At 48.4% G+C, this 19,881-nt stretch overlaps 3 protein-coding genes across 15 annotated transcripts in view; all 3 read left to right on the top strand.

Moving 5' to 3' along the window:
- Positions 1-12,701, top strand: part of ppp1r13ba (protein phosphatase 1, regulatory subunit 13Ba) — a 23,553-nt gene extending 10,852 nt beyond the window's left edge. For 2 of the 10 annotated variants that reach the window (XM_047051105.1, XM_047051097.1), the window contains exons 5-19: positions 1,491-1,592; positions 4,144-4,164; positions 4,486-4,675; positions 5,382-5,578; positions 6,060-6,227; positions 6,562-6,742; positions 7,051-7,176; positions 7,865-7,947; positions 8,160-8,562; positions 8,701-9,488; positions 9,753-9,890; positions 10,012-10,145; positions 10,524-10,690; positions 10,912-11,111; positions 11,383-12,700. In XM_047051105.1, coding sequence (XP_046907061.1) covers positions 1,491-1,592; positions 4,144-4,164; positions 4,486-4,675; positions 5,382-5,578; positions 6,060-6,227; positions 6,562-6,742; positions 7,051-7,176; positions 7,865-7,947; positions 8,160-8,562; positions 8,701-9,488; positions 9,753-9,890; positions 10,012-10,145; positions 10,524-10,690; positions 10,912-11,111; positions 11,383-11,424 — 2,940 coding nt within the window. In that variant the 3' untranslated portion in view covers positions 11,425-12,700. Of the gene's footprint in view, positions 1-859; positions 1,040-1,490; positions 1,593-2,907; positions 3,032-4,143; positions 4,165-4,485; positions 4,676-5,381; positions 5,579-6,059; positions 6,228-6,561; positions 6,743-7,050; positions 7,177-7,864; positions 7,948-8,159; positions 8,563-8,700; positions 9,489-9,752; positions 9,891-10,011; positions 10,146-10,523; positions 10,691-10,911; positions 11,112-11,382 lie in introns of those variants that run through there. The other 8 variants (XM_047051114.1, XM_047051073.1, XM_047051063.1 and 5 more) reach the window with 8 other exon arrangements.
- Positions 12,702-12,814: 113 nt separating this feature from the next.
- On the top strand, positions 12,815-16,352 carry sdsl (serine dehydratase-like). Of its 3 annotated transcripts, none has more exons than XM_047051157.1 (8): positions 12,815-13,082; positions 13,383-13,544; positions 13,974-14,013; positions 14,167-14,306; positions 14,760-14,848; positions 15,179-15,406; positions 15,586-15,716; positions 15,854-16,352. In XM_047051157.1, exons 2-8 carry the CDS (start codon positions 13,392-13,394, stop codon positions 16,042-16,044), a joined length of 972 nt encoding a protein of 323 aa, XP_046907113.1. In that variant the 5' UTR covers positions 12,815-13,082; positions 13,383-13,391; the 3' UTR covers positions 16,045-16,352. The 3 variants fall into 3 exon arrangements, with proteins under 3 accessions (XP_046907113.1, XP_046907106.1, XP_046907098.1); XM_047051150.1 differs by having other exon boundaries at positions 13,327-13,544; XM_047051142.1 differs by having other exon boundaries at positions 13,314-13,544.
- Positions 16,353-19,092: 2,740 nt separating this feature from the next.
- daam1a (dishevelled associated activator of morphogenesis 1a) overlaps positions 19,093-19,881 on the top strand; it is a 38,320-nt gene continuing 37,531 nt past the window's right edge. For both annotated transcript variants that reach the window (XM_047018359.1, XM_047018357.1), the window contains exon 1: positions 19,093-19,194. The gene's annotated coding sequence lies outside the window, so the exon portion shown is untranslated. The remainder of the gene's footprint in view (positions 19,195-19,881) is intronic.

The raw sequence follows: 19,881 nt of genomic DNA, 5'->3' as shown, positions 1-19,881 counted from the left end.
GTCGGCTCTTCTAGGGTCACAACTGGGGTGAACGTCAGCGACTTGAAATGATTTTCGGGCAGGGATGAAACTATTCTAGTTTCCCTCTCAAGCTATGATCTAAAAATGTCCTCATCCCTTTAGTGCAGTGCTCGACAGAGCTGAGCTTTAGGGTGAAAATGACTTCAGACAATGTCTGTATGTGTATTTGAAAGTGTGAATGAGCATGCATGGTGACTGGTCACGGTCAGTGTGTCTGTGTGCGTGCCTGCGTGCGTGTGTGTGTGTGTGTGTGTGTGTGTGAGTCAGCGAGCCAACACAATAGCAGGACATGGCCTGCCGACTGCAGTCTTCCTAATCTGCCAGTGCAGGCATTTCCTGGTGGTCCAGATGTGATGATTACGGCAGCTCTGCTCTAAGCTCCTACTTTGGGGCTTGGGACCCCCACAGACCAGGCAGAGAGAGGGGGGAGAGAGGGGGGTATTTGGAGGGAGGGGAGGGGGGCTGGGAGGAGAGACAGAGAAATATTATGAAAGAGATCAAAGAGGAATGAGAGAAAGAGAGAGGCAGATTTGTACAAAAGTTTAACCAGAGATGCAACACTTTTCTTTATTTGTACTTCTTAACATCTCCCACTGTGGTTCACACCCAGAGCAGAGCAGCATCAGAAGATGCTTTGATGCCTCTTCAAAGACGGCTACCGTTTGTTGATGTAGTAGATGGAAAATGCCTGTGTTTGAACCGTTACATAAGAACCTCCCTGCTGACAGGACACCAGGGAGAGACCAGGGAGAGACCAGGGAGAGACCAGGGAGAGACCAGCGAGAGACCAGCGAGAGACCAGCGAGAGACCAGGGAGAGACCAGGGAGACCTGTAGATCTGATAGCTCTGTGCTGTTCTTGGTCTCTTTATAGACTGATGAGCTGCTTCTGTATGAGCCGCTGTCTGCATGTCATGGTGTAACTCTATATTGTTGTGTTTATCTCCTCACCTGCTTGTCGGTGTAATGCAACGATTCCCAACCTGTGGGCCCACTAGTAGTCCGCTAGGGTAATACAGGTGGGCCGCCAAACCAATGAAAACAAAAGTTTGAAAAATGTATAAATACTGTTGGTAAATGATTACAATTCTTACATTTTTTTTTATTAAATGTTGCGTTTAATTAATCCTGAACGAAACGCCAATAGTTACGCTTGGCACGTTGACGAAAGACCAACTGACATTTCCACCTTAAATTGAATACACCCACTTCAATCTACTATGCCCGCATCACTTCCGCATATTGCATAAGCCGGGTCCAGAGCTGGCCAGATTTTCTTAAAAAAATATATTTTATATTTGAGCTATGCAAATGGGCTCCAAAGAGAGACCATGTACCAACTGTATTTTGCTCCCCTTGGTTGAAAGAAATGTGTCATTGTTTGCTTCACTAATTGTGTGTGTTTTTGTTTGTTTGTGTGCCTGTTTGTGTGCCTGTGTGTGTGTGTGTGTGTGTGTGTGTGTTCATCAGGCTGGGGTGCCTCGCGTGGAGCTGACCCTGTCAGAGCTACAGGAAATGGCTACACGACAGCAGCAACAGATAGAGGCCCAACAACAGATGCTGGTCGCCAAGGTAACAACCACCTGTGTGATCTCTGCACACCTCCATGTTTACGGAGCACTCCTCTGGTGACCCAGTGTGCACTGGGGCTGGTCTGCTCACAGCAATTAACATACCCCATAAGTTGAGAACAACTCCAGTTCCTTCAATTCAATCAAATCTGGACCCTGAGACTCTGTTGTCAAGACAACTGAAGCCTCCTGACATGAATACCCCCTATCCTCCTCAAAAGTCCTCTCTCTCTCTCTCTCTCTCTCTCTCTCTCTCTCTCTCTCTCTCTCTCTCTCCACAGCCTCTTCTGTCTCTCTTTAACTCCTTCATCTATGTCTCTGCCAGTCATTTTGGAAAATGTGTGTGGAAAGCTGAAGTTGACCCTGCTTGGTGTCGTAGGCAGTTGCCTGCTACCTGACTGGCTCTTGTTACAAAGTCTATCAGCTTTACAAAGGCATTGATTGGTGCTGAGGGGTGTGAACGATGGCTCTGGCACAGCATATTGATCCTTCATTGTTTTGGAAAGGTGTGTTGGTGAAGGCCGAGCATGTTCATGGGTGTGTCATTGGACATGTGTGTCCCTGAGTAAATCACTCTGATTGGTCACAGCTTGTCTGAGGAGAGCTCATATTTCTCTATGCAGTTTGGAGTGTTGCTATGTATATGTGTGTCGGTGTGTCAAAGATCATTTCTCAGGGTCAGACACCTGGCTCCACTGTCAGTATTACCTGGAGGGTTGGTAACTCCAATTTACTGTCTAACATACAAGCAAGGAAACACTTGGACATGCTAACATAGCTACATGTAAACACATGGATATGCTAACATATCTACATGTAAATACTTGGATATGCTAACATGTTAGCATACCATAAGTCACACAACATGTTGACATGCAGCAGCTGCTGGTTCAGACCTGTCACTTCTCAATAGAGACTGTGGTGACAGAGTTAGCGTCACCGGGGACAACTGCCCAATCCATTCAAGCAACAACAGGAAAGGACTTGCTGTCCGCAGGAAATGAGGTCAGGAGCGAGACGCAGCTGCCAGGAAATAGCCTGAATGTTCAGAACGGAGAGAAGGAAAGGGGGGGGGGACTGGGAAAGAAAGAAAGAGTTAGGGGAGGAGGAAGTGCTATGGAGAAAGATGGAGGAGGTCCAGTCTGAAATCTTTTCCCTGAAAGCCTCCACACCCATCTAATGTATTTAAAAGCACTATTGTACGCCTGGCCTGGACTAGATTCTGCTTTATGCCTGTCCAATCCCCCCCCCCCCCCCGCTCCCCCTTTCTGTCTCTCCTCTCTCTCGTAGTTCCAGGAAGACTGTTCTGAGTCATGGCTCTGGACAATCTTTGCCTCTAGCACAGAGCAGGGTAGTTAAGTTTATTTGATCCTTCTCCTGAGGCAGTTTGGACTGGGTTGTGGATAAAAGGCTGGCTGAATGGTAGTCTTCAGTCTGAAGGTAAATCTGGCTGTTTTTTTGTCAAAGTCCTGTCCTTGATGTTTTTAATCATTGTTGTCTCTGATGGGCACTGCAGATCGGCCTAACAGTCAGGTAGATGATGATGATGATGAGGATGATGATGATGAGGAGTAGTCAAGGAAAAAATATGGTGTCATAGTTAAGAAGGAGGTGATGATGACAGGCATGGCCTAACAACATACTTAAGTGTAATCCTGTGTGTTGTTGATCATAGGGTGCTGTTTACCTGTGGTGTATTATTATACTATTTTTCTGTATTGCTGTAATTATGGAGTGGGCAATCACTTGTTCCCTCTGGTAAATGGTGCGTTGTGTTTAGCCAACACTTTATCCTCTCTCCCATTCACTTGCTCTCGTTCTATCTTTCTATCACCCCCATATACACACACACACACAAGCACACACACACACACACACACACTCTGTCTCTCACTGTCAGGGCCTGGATGGTGTTGGCTCATTCTAGAAATGACCTGAAACTGCTTCCATCAGCAGGCCCACACAGCTCAGAGAACACAGCACAAAGCCTGCCTCTCTTTATTGCCTTCTTTCATACCATCTCTCCTTCTCTCAGTCTGGGTTCTAAATGTTCTGTTTTCATCCATTCACTGCCACCATCGCCACAGGCCATCTTGGTATGGTTGTTTGTTTTTTCTTTTACAGTTTACTCACATACAGAGCTGGATGACTGCAGCTCTGATATTGACACTGTTGTCATAGTACTTACAGATCTGCTCAGTAATTTGGAAATAAAATATTTTCCTTAACCTGTTTCCTGTTTTTGGTGAGAAGAACGTTGTATAAAGTTGTATTTCATGTGTTTTTGTGCCTTTGAAACCTCTTATGGTTTGCAAATGTATACTTCTAACACACTTATGACGAAAGCTACAAAACTAACAAGTGTGATCTGCCCCTTCTTTTCTCTCTCTCTCTCTCTCTCTCTCTCTCTCTCTCTCTCTCTCTCTCTCTCTCTCTCTCTCTCTCTCTCTCTCTCTCTCTCTCTCTCTGTCTCTCTCTCTTCATTCTATTTCCTACACTCCCCTCTTCCTCCAATTTCTCCTTCTTCCCTGTAAACCCTTCGTTCCCCTCAGCTCTCCTCTGTGCGCACAGAGGTGTGTGCTTATTGTGTGAAAGTGTGTATCTGTGAATGTGTGTGTTCTCTTTGCTCCACAGTGTGTGAATGAAGCTGAGGAATGTTGCTTCTACATTTCCCAACCGAACCCTAACCCACCCCACATCTGGAACTCATTGTAACCCTGTGTTCCTCCTCTCTCCTTTCCTCTCCTCTCCTTCCCTATCCTGTCCTCTCCCCTGCCCTGTACTCTCCTTCCCTGCCCTGCCCTCTCCTTCCCTATCCTGCCCTGTACTCTCCCCTACTCTCCTCCCCTGCCCTCTCCCTCTTCTGTCCTCCCCTCTCCTCCCCTCTCCTCCAGGAGCAGAGGCTGAGGTACCTGCAGCACCAGGGGGGCAGGCAGGGTCAGGGTCCAGGGGGCCAGACCCAGTCTGAGGCTGAGAAGCTCCAGAGGCTGAAAGAGAGGGTGGAGAGCCAGGAGGCCAAGCTGAAGAAGATAAGAGCCATGAGAGGACAGGTGGACTACAGCAAGCTCATCAACGGCAACCTGTGTAAGACGCGCAGTCCCACACGCGCGCACACACGAACACACCCACACACGAACATGCTCAGTCAAACACACTAAAAACAGGCCTGATACGGGATCATGTTTTAACAGGGCCGTGTGTGTCTAATTCCTTGCAGCTGTCCATGATGTCAGTTCTGTCTCTATTTCTAGGGTTTGGAATGTGGTGGCCCTCCTCATGTTTTGGTCAGGGTGTGGTGCTCACAGTAGTCCTCCTGGTGACTCTTAAGATGTGTGTGTGAGTGGTCGTGTGTCCATGGTCCTCTGTGTACTGTGTGCTGTTCAAGGCTGCACCCTGTTGGCAACAGCACAGATATACTCCAGAACGAAGAAAAAGCTTGCATTTAGATCTACCCCTCTCTCTCTCTCTCTCTCTCTCTCTCTCTCTCTCTCTCTCTGTCTCTGTCTCTGTCCCTCCCTCCCTCTCCCTCCCTCCCTCCCTCCCTCCCTCCCTCCCTCCCTCCCTCCCTCCCTCTCCTTCTCTCTCCCTCTCTCTTTCTCTTCTTTCCTACTGCTTTCCCCCCACTCCATCTCAACCTCTGTCTCTCACTGAAACCCACCCTCACTCTGTCTCTCACTGAAACCTACCCTCACTCTGTCTCTCACTGAAACCTACCCTCACTCTGTCTCTCACTGAAACCCACACTCACTCTGTCTCCGGTTCCCTCCCTCTCCGCCCCTGACTCTCACAGCGGCCGAGATCGAGCACGTGAGCGGGCTGTTCCAGGAGAAGCAGGCCGAGCTGCAGTCAGCCGTGCTGCGGGTGGACCAGCTCACCCAGCAACTGGACGACTTGCGCAGGGGCCGCCTCAACGGCCTGCAGCCTCTCGGAGCTCCCCTCAGCGGCTCGGCCGCCCTGGAGCTCAGGAAGCTGTACCAGGAGCTGCAGGTAGGCCTGACCCCTGACCCCCCACCCTGGACCTGATGGGTCAAAAGTCCAGGGAGTGGATGATTGAACCCTTTTTTTTGTTGCTCGCTTAAAGTTGAGTTTGCGTTTGAAATATTTCAAATGTTTCCATCTGGAAAAAAATATTAAACCAAGATGAATATAAGTGGAAGTCCTCTCCACATGCCTAGACTGTCTGGCCCGCTCCCTGGTCCCAGACCAGATTACGTCAGGCAGGCTCCGACCAGAGGAAAGACAGATTAGCTGAGTCAGGATGGTGATGTAATTTCTGGGAGACTGAAAATGAGATACTCTCAGGATACAGAACCCCACTGCTCGCAGTCTGCTGGCTTTGACTGGAACAGTCACTGTCAGGAATTAAATTGATGGGTGTGTCTGTCTGTGTGTGTGTGTGTCTGTGTTTACGTGCAAAATTACTAAATGTGTGTGTGTGTCTGTGTGTGTGCGTGCGTGTGTGTGTCAGGTGCGTAACAAGCTGAACCGCGAGCAGAGCGGCAAACTGCAGCAGAACAAGGAGCTCCTGAACAAGAAGAACTCCGAGGTCACCATGATGGACAAGAGGATCGGAGACCTGAGAGAACGCCTCCAGAAGAAACGAGCTGAGGCACGTCACACAGACCACACACGCTCCGTAAGGACAGGCCCTCTCAATCCATCACAGATCAAGCCCTGAGAAGGCACTTTCTATAGATCCCAGAGAGGAACTGTAAACCTGCCAATACTGTACAGTCTGTAAGGCCAGGCTCTGTGTGTAACACTAGATAACACAGGACAGGTGTTACATGATTACTGAGAGGCCAACCCAAACTACATAGCATAATAAGATAGTATTCTGCTCCTACCCTCTTTCAATCACTTTCCATCCTATATCTCCCAATCCTTAACTCCCTCCCTTGCTCTTTCCCCCTCTCCCCTACCTCTCTCTCTCCCTCCCCCTACTTCTCTCTCTCTCCCTCCCTCCACAGTTGACCAGGGTGAACGGGGGTCCCCCGTCCCCCCAACCTGCCCCCTGCAGCTCGGGCCGGGTGGCAGCCGTGTGTCCCTACATCCAGGTCCCCGTCCCGGGGCGGCAGGAGGGGGGGTACAGCCTTCCCCCTGACCCCCTCAAACCCCCTCATGGCTTTAACCATGCCAGATCACACTCAGGTTAGTATCCTCAGCCAAGCTGGAAGATGTGTGTGCTGTGACCTCATACAAGGACTGCTGCTCTCTGCTGGCCTGTCCCGGTATTGCACAGGCCCCCCTCACTGTTCCCACTGCTGTCACCTGCCTGACTCACCTTTATGAAGAATGTTATAACCTTGACACTATCTCTGAATACGATGGTTTCCTGTCTGAGCTCTCTCTAACTTCCTGTCCTGTCTGTCCCCTCTTCTTCTCCTTCCCTTGTGATTGTCTGTGGTTGTTGATGTTATTGTTGTTGATCTGTGGGGGGCGCTGGTGCTTCCGAGCAGAGGAAGAGGGGTGCGGCGTGAGGAAGCCTCCCAGCCAATGGAAGGTGTCAGATTTAGACGTCCTATTGGCCCCTGCGGAGCAAGGGGAGGGGCCTAGGTCCCCCTCGGGGGCGGAGAATGTCAACTGTGAGTCTGCAGGAGAAGAGATAGAACCTAGTGGACTTACTAGCACACTTAACCCTAGACCTAGTACACTACTTAGTACTCTATATCCCGACCTTAATGCACTCTTTAGTATTCTGGATCCAAGCCCTAGTACACTAAACAGGGACACACTCATGTGGCAAGTTTCATTCCTCCTGGGTTTCTAATATAGAGGGCACTGTCACTGTTTAAATAAACATCTCCAGAAATATCCCTGTGGCCAGAAAGACTTCTGCAGAATACCAGGAAGTTGCCGGTCAGGTTGGTAGGTAAAGTTTATTTGTGTGGCAGAGTGAGGGGGGGGAAAGGATGTGATGTCACTGTGGGGGTGGCTGCAGTGGGAAAGGAACCACAGAGAAGAGAACACAAATGGATATGAACCACACAGCATGGAGAGTCTTTTTGGAGACACTACAAAACCATTCTCAAATTGTTTTTGTGTGTGTGTGTGAGAGAGAGAGAGATAGAAAGGGGGGGGGGGGGGGAGAGAGAGATAGAAAGTGTAAGAGAGAGAGAGAAACACATTAACACACTCATCCTTCAACCTTTGTGTGTCACAGAACTCACTGTCTGCTGTCTTTCTCTGTCTTTCTCTGTTTGTATTTCTCCCTCTAACCCTTTTTCCTTACCTCTGTGTGTAATCCACCCCTCCATCCCTGTCTGGTTGTAGCTACCGACGCAGCTTGGCCCGGCCTCAGTAAGAGCGTGTCATCTTTCCAGCCCTCTGATTGGAGGAACACCAGTCCAGATCAGGTAAGACAGCGACCCCTGCTGCATCAGGATCTCTGGGAAAAGCCTTCTGTACAGATTTCCATTTTCTGGAACACGCGTGAAAGTGAACGTAACTTGACATTTTTAAGTGATTGTCCTGAAATAACTCAAGTAAAAGCCCTGGATTTGCGAGCAGAAGACCCATCTTACTTTTTATTTGCTTCTGCCTCTGCCTCACCCACCCCTCTTCTTAGATGGACTCCAGTAGGCTCTCCATGTCCAGACCCCCACCCAGCTATGGCACCTACCCCAGCACAGGCCACCCCTCCATGGGCTCGTCCACCAGCTCTCTGCCCCGCTCTGCGCCTGCCACCCTGGCCTGGCAGAGACCCGGGACATCCTCCACCTCTCAGCAGATCCAGCAGCGCATATCCATACCCCCCAGCCCCACGCCCTCCTCGCAGCCCCAGGGGGAGAGGCCGGACCCCCCCTTGGCGGTGGCAGTGCGTCCCTACGTCCCAGACAAGGCCTCCAGGCCCCAGTCCCCCAGGAAGGGACCAGCCACCATGAACTCCAGCTCCATCTACCACATGTACCTGCAGCAGCCGGCCACCAAGAACTATGGCTCTCTCAGCAACAGGAGCACTGTCAAAGCAGGTAACTTTGCTTCTTCAGACACGCTGTTATTGCCAAGCCGCATGTCAACATGGATACGTTTTAAATTGCAATCCTCAAACTCGTGTTCAACTTGTTTAACTTTGAATCTGGCTCTGCTTTCCCCTGCTTTTTCCCTAGTGTATGGTAAACCAGTGCTGCCGTGCAGTTCCACCTCCCCCTCCCCTGTGCCCTTCCAACAGGGGGCGTTGTCTCCAGGCAGGGGGATGGGAGGAGAAGACGTGGTAGACAGGGAGGGGGGCGACAGTTCACATCCCCCGCCAAGCGTACACCACATCCCCCGCCCCCTCAGCCCCACCAAGCTCACTCCCGTCGCCCACTCCCCCCTCCGTTACCAGAGCGACGCTGACCTGGAGGTCCTGAGGCGTCGCCTTGCCAACGCACCCCGCCCGCTCAAGAAGCGCAGCTCCATCACAGAGCCCGAGGGCCCGGCCGGACCCAACATCCAGAAGCTTCTGTACCAGCGCTTCAACACCTTGGCAGGGGGCATGGAGGCAGGCAGTGCCACTCCCTTCTACCAGCCTGCCTTCCTGGGCACAGGGCTGGCAGGAGGCCTGGTAGAGATGGAGAATAACAACACAGCCAATGTTTGCCCTCTAGAGTCTGCTTCCCTGGTGGTCTCTTCGGCAGAGGGTCCCAACTCTGACACCCGCCTGTCCCCCCCCACCCCTGCAGACAAGCAGAGGACCTCCCCCATCCCCTCCCCTTCCCCCTCCCCTCCTGGCCAGTCCGTTCCCTGCACGGCCACGCCCCAGCACAGTCCCCCGGCCTCTGATAGGCTGGAGGATCAAAACAACAACACCCAGGCTGGGTCCAAATCCCCTGGCTCCTCCCCCAGCCCAGAGACCACCCAACCACAGCAGAGAAACCCCTCCCCTCGGGCCATGACACCCACGACCCCGTCCAAGGTCAGTCTGCCACTAGCGTCACAAATACTATTAAAGAACATAGTTACTTCAGTAATATACACATACTGTGTATATATAATATACACTGCTGTAATATACAGTACCCGGTTCCTTAATCATTACATTAATTTACCTAACACAAAAACGACAACATGCAATTACATTAAAAGCACACCACTGAGTTGAAAGTTTTGGGTAAAATACAAACCTTTTTGCAGGCTTTCCAGGTTTGTTTGCATTAACCCTCTTCCTGTGTGTGTTCAGGTGAAGCGTACCAACCTGAAGAAGCCTGAGTCAGAGAGGACGGGTCACGGCCTGAGGGTGAAGTTCAATCCCCTGGCTCTTCTCCTGGACGCCTCTCTGGAGGGAGAGTTCGACCTGGTCCAGAGGATCATCTATGAGGTGGGACATAAACACCAAAACCTGCTTAAAAACCCACACAGACACTTCGATAGACACGTCTATGCGGAAACAAGGTTTTATGTGATTTCTAATGAGTCTCCTCCTCCGCTCCTCTGGGAAGGTGGTGAACCCCAGCACGGCTAACGACGAGGGGATCACTCCGCTCCACAACGCTGTGTGTGCGGGGCACCACCACATCGTCAAGTTCCTGCTTGACTTCGGGGTCAATGTTAATGCTGCTGACAGTGATGGATGGTAAGACGGTTTGACCCTTTGTGTCGCTTTGGAAAAGGCATCTGCTATATGAATATATGACTTTATTATTAAGATCAAGTAGCTAACCATGCTATCCTATGCTAACCGCTACCACTCATCCGGACCTCACCTCTAGCTCATCTGTGGTATCACAGTGTCAATTGTTCAGAAGAAATTAGTAGTCAGTCGCTTTCGGATTCAATCAGTAACTTATTAAGCCGTTCTTGTCTTCGTTTATCTTTATTTAAAATCCGTCCATCTACTCATCATCTCTCAATTTCACTTACTCACTCTCACTCTCTCTCTCTCTCTCTCTCTCTCTCTCTCTCTCTCTCTCTCTCTCTCTCTCTCTCTCTATCCCTCCCTCCTTCCACCCAGGACTCCTCTCCACTGTGCAGCCTCCTGTAACAGTGTTCACCTGTGTAAGCTCTTAGTGGAGTCTGGGGCGGCCATCTTTGCCACCACCATCAGTGACGTGGAGACGGCTGCAGACAAGTGTGAGGAGATGGAGGACGGATACGCTCAGTGCTCCCAGTTCCTCTACGGTACGTAGCACTGCTAGTCCTCCCTTCTATAAAACTTCAGTCATGCTACCTAGAGTCTACATGCCCTGAGATATCTTCCAGAACCTTCCTACTACTAGCCCAAAGGTACACTACCTTCTGAGCCACCACGGCTCCTTCTCTCCTCTCTTCCTCATGCTCTCTTTCCTCCTTCTTCTACACTTCCTCTCCTCTCTTCCCCCCTCTCGACTCTGGGACTGCAGGTGTGCAGGAGAAGCTGGGTGTGATGAACAAAGGCTCGGTTTACGCTCTGTGGAACTACGAGGCCCAGAGTCCCGACGAGCTCTCCTTCCACGAGGGGGACGCCATCACCATCCTGCGTCGTCGCGACGACACGGAGACGGAGTGGTGGTGGGCTCGGCTACATGAGCACGAGGGCTACGTGCCTCGCAACCTGTTGGGGGTGAGTTCACATGAAAAACTGGCGCTGGGATGGGTTTAGACAAACCTGGCAACCTGCCGGAGGTGTTTCCGCAGGAACCTGGCACCCTTCAGGTGGTAAATGTACACAAATCTGGCAAAGTGAATCTCACAGGCTCTTGCTCGATTGCACACACTTGTCAACTTCCTCAACAACAACAAAAAGATCGTGAAATCTTGAACTTGAATGACCTGGCAACAAGCTAAATTGATGTAATCTGATATAAACCTCTACCTGTCCACGTGTTTCCCAGCTCTACCCCAGGATCAAGCCCAGACAGCGTTCCCTGGCTTAGCTCCCAGCCTCCCGAGCCTGAGGAGGAGGAGCGAGCGAGCGCCTGGCTGTGTCGCCGGGAGGAGCGTGCACGTGAACAGTGTTGCTGAAGGGACAGTGCACGTTGTCTGCAGTGGATGGCTGTGCACGCAGAAGAAGAGGGGACGTGTTTGTGGTGGAGGAACAGAGAGAAAGGATCCCATGTGGTCAGAGGCAGGCTCATGAGTGGTCGCTTACCAAAGAAGAAAGAAACTGTACCAAGCCAGACAGCTAGCTCGAGATTCTCTCTCCCCCTCAAGGCTGATATTGTCTATCGATTCAAACACTGTTTTATTTCTCTTTTTTTTAAGCTCGAACCCCCCCCCCCCCACCCCTCCATGAGAACAAGGCCTAAACTCTTATCTGTGTGACTAGCAGATGTGTGAATGTGATGTCGAAGAGGGTGCAGAGGAGAAAAGAGAGGAGTCAGTCAGGATGTTATGAATGTTTGCCTGGTTCTGGATCTTTGTGCTTCTGCTAACTCCCAGCTTCTGCTAACTCATGTGGTCAATATTGCTCCACCGCTATCTTAGACGTCATGTATGGCTTGACATCATTGCCTTGTCATGATAGGAGTTGGCATGAACACATGCATGTCTGGAGACGGGCCGTGTGCGAAGAGTTGCCAAGCAGCTGGAAGCTCCTCTGGACATCCTCAGAGGAGCATGGCAAATAGAGAATGTATTTGGACATGTAAGGAAGGAAAGAAAGGCCTTAGCAGGTTGATACTGAAGGACTTAGAAGGCTTGAGATGCAGGTAAAGAAACGATAGAGGATGAGAGATGTTGAAATTGTTGTTGAAATGTTCTGGAAACCAAAGAGTTGTGTTTTGATAGACGGACGGGGAGAAGACGTCGTGGGAAAAGACGAGCGGTGTTGTCTTCCACAGGTGTCCTATCTATCCTGATAACTGGATGAGTGTTGCACCGTCAGCCAATCACAGATAACTATACTTGCTTGATAAGCCAACCATATGACTCCTTGATGGGTCTTCAGAGTTTGTATTCATATTGAGTTGAGATGTTTTAGACATGCACCACAGACATACATTTGTAAATTGTATTATTACTTATAATTCATATTCTTATTTTTGTGTCCAGGTGTTGTCTATTTAATATGCACAACAACAGACATTCAGACTCAGTGATGTTTTGTTGACAGGTTTGCTGAAGGTTGAGTGCTATACCATCCACTGTAGAAGATGGGTCATGTGTCATACAGATACAACTTATGCAACATGTAATGTAAATGTAAACATAAATACATTCAATAGAATGGGAAGAAAACACACGTGTGTGCTGTATTAATTAATAACATATTTGATGATCTTATATTTTAGAGAACATTTGGTGATGATATATTGTGATTCAAGTATACACAAATGTTCATTTGTGGTTTGGTGGCAAAAGGCCTGCGATGTTGTAATGTGGTATTAAGATCACTGTTATCAACGGATTTATACACACGCTGTTGGAGATCAGACCATACTAAGATGTTTATAATCAAGTTATAAATCCACCCCCACACGAGGAGGAATTTTATACACAGAGAATTTAATTTCCTTTTGGACTTTGAGTTGTTGTTAATGGAGAGGTGCGGAAGTTCAGAAGGGCATTTTAGTTACAAGACTGACGACAACTGGTAAGTGACTGCAAGTTATGCAGATCTCGTACGTCATTAGCTAAATCAACAACAAAAATATGTTTGTGTTTTCCTCAGCAATGGAATGTTAATCCATACTGACAGCTGCGTGAGAGTCTCCGTGCCTTGAGCTAGTTTGCACGTCGCACCGCCCAGTAGAACGAACCTGCGACATTGTATCGAAAAAGTGATCATTTTCACAGATGTACATTGAATGTGACACACAAACAGTTAACTGTTTCAGTCGCCGGCGGAGACTGCTGGCCTGCAGTCGTGACCGGAGCTGTCTGTACCTCTCAGGGCTGAACAATGGCAAGCCCCGGTGTTTACCACGTCAACACTCCGCTCCTGGAGAGCATAGACATGTCCAGGAGAGCTGGTACTGCAGTCTACCTAAAGATGGAAAATTCCCAACCCTCCGGATCGTTCAAGATTCGTGGTATCGGTCACCTATGTCAGAAGGTACAGCACTGTCAGATGCTGCGTTAAAAGTCAATATTGACAAGTATAAAATTACAAAACAGAGCTACTTGAACCACAATGGGCTACTGTAATCATAATTGGCTCCAAAATGAACATGTGGGCTACATTTATAACGTATTACATGCAGAGGATAGGAAATGGACGTCCTGATTTAACTGAGTTGTTTAGTTCTCCTTTCAAATGTGGCCTACAGTACCTCCTACTGTAGAGTAAGGGAAATGCGGTTAATCTGTTAGTTGAAATACGAGATGAGAAAAAGACGCCTCCTTGCCCATTAGTCTGTGATTAGTTATGTATACCTTATTAAACACGACTACCATATCCTTTAATACATACTCATTAGTAAACATTACATCGACTTATCCTGTATTAGACTCCGATCAAAAGAATGACTCTTTCCTCACTCAGTTAGCAGGACCAGGATCTAAAGGAGTGGTCTGTTCTTCAGGTAACCTACATTTGTGACAAAAACAATAATAAACTCATACTTTATAGATCATCTACAGCACAGCTTCTGTAATTTTGTCACTTGCAATAGTAGTGCAGAAAAAACCTGAAAGGATGATACCAGTGAGTCTCAGTGCTGTACATTGATGTTCAGGTGGCAATGCTGGCATGGCGACTGCTTATGTGGCTAGAAAACTCAATATCCCAGCAATCATCATTGTTCCCTCTTCCTCACCGGAGTTGGTTGTGCAGAAGCTAAGGGACCAGGGAGCCACTGTGAGGGTGGTGGGCAAGGTAAGAGTGCCTGTACTTGGTGAGGACTCTACTAAACTGGACTATACTTCATCTACTCTTCTTCTCTATTCTCCTCTCTCCTCTCCTGTGAAAAAAAAGTTTAGAAAAAAAGTTTTGAAAGGTCGATAACATATTTACAAAAAAAAAATTCAAAGGGTGGAACAAATATTTTTGAAAAAAGTTTAGAAAGGTGTAACAAACATAAGTTTAGAAAAAACGATTTGAACTTGTTGTATCGTGGTGCGTGTGGATTTTTTTTTCTTCGAAAGGTTGAACAAATATTTTCGATAAAAGGTTTCAAAAAAACGATTTAAACTTGCTAAAACACAAGATTTGTGTTGCAGTTTTCCATCATATGACAGAGTTCCATACCTATACAAATCTACCTTTTAGTTTGGACAGACCAGACTTGGTACAGATAAGCATGACCCCTGTGTGGTTGTTTGTCTACAGGTGTGGGATGATGCCAACACGGAAGCTATGCGTCTGACCCAGACAGACGGTCTCACCTACGTGCCTCCGTTTGACAACCCTCTGCTTTGGTGAGATAGAGACTAGGCATGGGGCTGTTTGTAGTGGCACAAACCTTCATCTTGGCTCTCTGTCTGACCTGGAACCAACCAGGACACATACACAAGGAAACAACAGAAAAGTCACGTGCTTGAGATGGAATCAGTGTCTCCACTTTGTCAAACAGTTCGGTGGTAGTTCAGAGAGCTTGGCTTCTGATGTTTTTGGATCCAATTCAACAACTAGAACAGACCCTCTAACCCTGACCCTAAATCATGTGTTACATAGCAGAAACCGCTTATAGTGTGTTTTATTATCTGTAACTTAACTGTTAAAGTTAAACCTCTTTCCTCCTCCATCAGGCAGGGCCATGCCAGTGTTATCCGGGAGATCCGGGCCTGCCTGCCAGTGAAGCCTGGGGCTGTAGTAGTGTCTGTGGGTGGAGGGGGGCTCCTCTGTGGGGTGGTGGAGGGGATGAGGGAGGTGGGCTGGGGCTCTGTGCCCATCCTTGCCATGGAGACAGAGGGAGCTCACTGTTTCAATGCAGCAGTGAAGACAGGGAGGATAGTTACCCTGCCTGACATCACCAGGTAAGAAAACAGCATTCTGGTGTCACAGTTGAAATGCATGCCAAGGAAGCTAAATCAAGCTTACCTCAAGTACGACACATGACAAATAGAAAGTGAAACATGTCAAGTATGATATGAGATTGTATGTATCACCAGCAAGATGTGTATCATATTGTACTATAACCTGGTTGTGTTTCCAGCGAGGCTAAGTGTTTAGGAGCTAAGACTGTGTGTCAGCGGGCCTTTGATTATAGCCAAGAGGAGAACTGCCCCATCATCTCAGAGCTGGTGTCAGACAAGCAGGCTCTGGAGGCTGTGGAGACCTTCCTGGGTGAGGACCTCTCAGGGCTAATAGAACCTCCTTGCTGAGGTAACACCACTAGCCATCTATGGTGCAGAGGTGAAGCCAGTAGTTACAGCTGCTATCTGGTCATTGAATGTTGATGTTGCTTTGCCTTGTGTGCCCAGATGAGGAGCGTGTTTTGGTTGAGCTGGCGTGCGGAGCGTCGTTGGCGGCGGTTTACAGCGGGCTTATCCAGAAGCTGCAGGATGAAGGCCGCCTGCCTCGCTCTCTCGGCCCCCTGGTGGTCATTGTGTGCGGTGGCAGCAGCGTCAACATGTCCCAGATGCAGCACCTCAAAAAGATCCTGCACACTTGAGCTCTGAAATAGACGGGTTCAGTTCCAACACCTACTGTAGACCACATACCGCTGACACCAAGTGGAAACACCTAGAACCTTGACACCAGCCTTTTTTTCCACATACAACACCTAGAGCCTTGACTACTTCCACATTCACATACTTCTCAAATTATAACCCCTTAACCTGGACTCGGACCACTTCTACTTCCTTGCAAGAACAATGTAACCCTTGACCCTGACCTAGAAATGCCAATACTTGACCCTTGGCTCTGGCACCATGTGGGATTAGCTTCTCAGTTGTCCAAGACACATTCTTTTTAACTTTGTGTGGAAATAAAATTCTGTGAAAATTGGTGGTTGTAGTTACTGACTTTGACCAGTAGGTGGCAGCTTCATAAATCTCAGCAGACGCCAGTAAACTGCTAAGTCTACCAGAGACATCTTATGAATGCCTCTCTCCTGACATCATTGTGCTTGTGTCAGCGAAGAGCAAGAATAATAATCTTGTCTATCCACTGTTAGTGTGTTACCAGATCAACATACTCCACAATCTATTCCTGTGGGTCATTATCGGTGTTATTTCAACACAGCTTATGGTCTCACCTTAGTGAAACAACAGCATTTACTGTCGTCAGCAACAACAAAGCTGTGTGATAACCTAGATAACTTATGATCAACTGGCTTTAAGTACAATCACTGTTTACCAGGGCTTAGTTTGGTTTATCAGGATATCTCTTTTCTGAACATCTCTCTCCAACCATCAAGAGGTCAGGAGTGGGTTTCCAAGTGTAGCCGGCGTGAATCAGTGAAACTCACTCCTCAGGTATGTAATGGGCCACCCGCGTCAACGAATAGCTAGCTTTTCTTTGGCGTAGCTGGTAGTGGTGGGGCTTAGGAAGTCAGAGGTGGCGTGTTCGACTCTCGGTAAAGGGTGGACACGGTCCGGAAAAGCCTGATGGAACTGGCAAGACCACGTCCGTTACATACTATCACACAGGGACCAGTGCTCAATCTGTGTGTTCCTAAGATTCTTTACCCAACTTGTGGTGCAGTTGGAATGTGTACTATAGTTGAGGGATAATTATCTTATCTAGGGTAAACACACAGTAGTAAAACACTCTATATTGAACCAACAGACCGACTAATTTACTGCAAATTATCACTGTGGTGCAGTGTTGATCAGAGCATGTGAGATGCACCCATGTTTGTTTATTCAGAGTTATGATGTGCTTGAACTGAAGGCCAATGCTTTGCTGGGGATGGGGATGCTATGAACTTTGCCAGACTGGAGCTGAGGCTGGGACTGGGGCTGGTAGCAGGATCGGGCCGAAGCTGAGGCTGGGGCTGAGGCTGGGGCCAGGGCTGGGGCTAGTAGGCAGACTGAGGATGGGGCTTGTAGCCAGATGATCCGTCTAATCTCTAATTTCTTTAAAGTGATGTTTAATGACCATTTAATGATCCACTAATCCTTCTACCATAGAGGGGAGTTTGGAGCAATCTCTTGACTCATCTAATACCCCCCCCCCCCCCGCGCCCAGCCATCCACATCTCCGGCATCACCCCGCCCCTCCACCCCATCTCGAGCTAATCTCCAATCACAACCATTAGACAATGGATCTAACAACCCTGAGTCTTTCTCCCTCTTATCTCCTCCTTTTAGTCTTTCTCTCATCAGATAAAGGGAGATGAAAGGCAAAGGACCCTCATACCACCTTAACGACATCAACTCTCCTCCTCCTGTCTGTGGCGTAGACCTGCCCAGGTCTTCCCCAGGACTTCATCCTCCCAGGTCATCCTTTGATCAGTCCAGAGACGGAGCCACTAGGGTCATACTCCTAGCGTGGACAGTAATAGAGGTTGGAACAGTGTACAATTTGATTTCCTCTCTTCTCTCCTTCTCTCACCTCCTTTCCTCCTCTCTCCTCCTCTCTTCTATACCTCCTCTCCACACCTCCTATTGATCTTCAACCCTGTATTACAGCAGCTTTTATCTCCCCAGTCTCTAAGCCATGGGACAAGAACCAGACCAGGAAAGTTTAAATATTTACCCACCTCCCTTGCCACCCTACAGAATCCTGTCTGTTTATGCAACAGACTAACACGGGGCGTTTGTAAACTCACTCCTGCCTCACTCCTGTATGTGAAGGACTGTAATATCTCACTGCATGAAAGGCAAAGCCACCCATGCTGCCAGGACTTGAAACCAAGATGTCGGCCGAGCCCCTCTGAGGTCTGTGAAGACCTGCCCATGTTGACATTCGTTCTCCTGTCAGTGACATATTAAACACCAAAGATAATCCACAAGGATTGAATTTACTTTATACTTACGTTCATAAATCTGAGTGTTTGAACTATATATCTTCACCCATATAAATATCTATGGTGGTACCCTCCCCCCTCCCCCCTCCCCCACCCCCCACCCAACCTTTCAATACAACCCACACCAAGCAGAGGGGGAAGAAAACCTTTCAAGTTAAAATCTCGATCTCTGTGCTGCCAAACTGGGTGTAATCCTGTGGGCCTAGTTGGTATGATGGCCAGCTGCCGGCATGGCTGTAATACCAGCACACATCCCCATGTCACCACCACTCCCATCTAATCCCCTGTAATTCTGTCTGTGCCCTGTTTTTGGTTGAATCCACCCAGCCGACCTGCACCTCCCCCTCCTCTGCTCTCAGACTAGGCTGGGTGAGTTCAGTGTCCAGTGCCGGACGGAGGCATACTGAATATTGTCAAGGTGATGCATCTGATGTGTTCAATGACTACTGTTGTGCTTGTTGTTAATGTTGTTGTCTGTTGTAAAGTGATTTTTAAAGAAACAGCTGACAGGTTATTTTCTCTTATAGGTTAGTCTGCTTTGCTCTGATCCTCTGCTCTACACTAGTCTATAATCTCAAAGTCTGTCATAATCTTTCTTTATTTGACCACTCAGACTGGTTTTTAACTGTGGTCACTGCTGCTACAGATGCGACTCCTCTGAAACTACACTTCCCATGAAAACGTGCGCGTCTTTCTACTGGGTCAGTGTTTGCAGCGGCGCTGACACCAGCCAAAAACGATGATGTCACCCGCCACACAGCCCAATCACTACAGCCCAGCTCCACTCCCCATTCACCCTTTACCGTGAAAGACCGACTGGACGGGCGGTGCGATGGATTTGTTTACAAGGTAACGCAGAATTTACCGTTATAAATTCGTATATGACGATAATTATTTGGGTATGCAACACATAGGTATATCGTTTTTCGGTTAAATAGTTTGCCGTAGTCTTGTGAATAATGTAAAAGACGATGATCGCTGTTGTAACCTACTACATTATGGGTGGGACGACATCAAGATGCAAATCATTTTCACATGAAGAATAGCCGAATTTTTCTAAATGGAAACTATCTGTTTGTTTAATTCGAACGGCAGTCTTTTGCACGGTTAAAAGGTAATTCGATCTGATTGGTAGCATGTGAAGAATGTAGGCCTTGCGTCTTTTTTTGTTGTTCGTGTTCGGGGCTGTGTAGTCGATGAGAAGCCTAGAATCTGTCTACGGGTTTGCGAGGCCGGGTGCTGGGATAGGGTGTGCAGCAAAAGTTTGACTTGCTACTGTTTCTAATGCATTTAGTATGGGGAACGGGTACATCGTTTAACAGTTATTATACCTACTACAGATAATCACCGTTATCAGGCAGCTATCCGGCTGTCCAGGCCAGGTGTTTGAATTAGCCCACATTAGAGCTCGCTTTAAGGTAACTTTAACCTGCAGCCAGGGCAGAACGGAATTGAACCCGGATGTCCCGCTCACCTAGACCAACAAACCAACCAACGTTCGAAAATTATTTTTGGTTTCAGGATGACAGTATCTAA

The sequence above is a fragment of the Hypomesus transpacificus genome, chromosome 3, assembly GCF_021917145.1.
Source record: "Hypomesus transpacificus isolate Combined female chromosome 3, fHypTra1, whole genome shotgun sequence".
Classification (NCBI taxonomy): domain Eukaryota; kingdom Metazoa; phylum Chordata; class Actinopteri; order Osmeriformes; family Osmeridae; genus Hypomesus; species Hypomesus transpacificus.
Note: the sequence above shows the minus strand (reverse complement) of the source record. Positions and strands in the feature narration are given on the sequence as shown.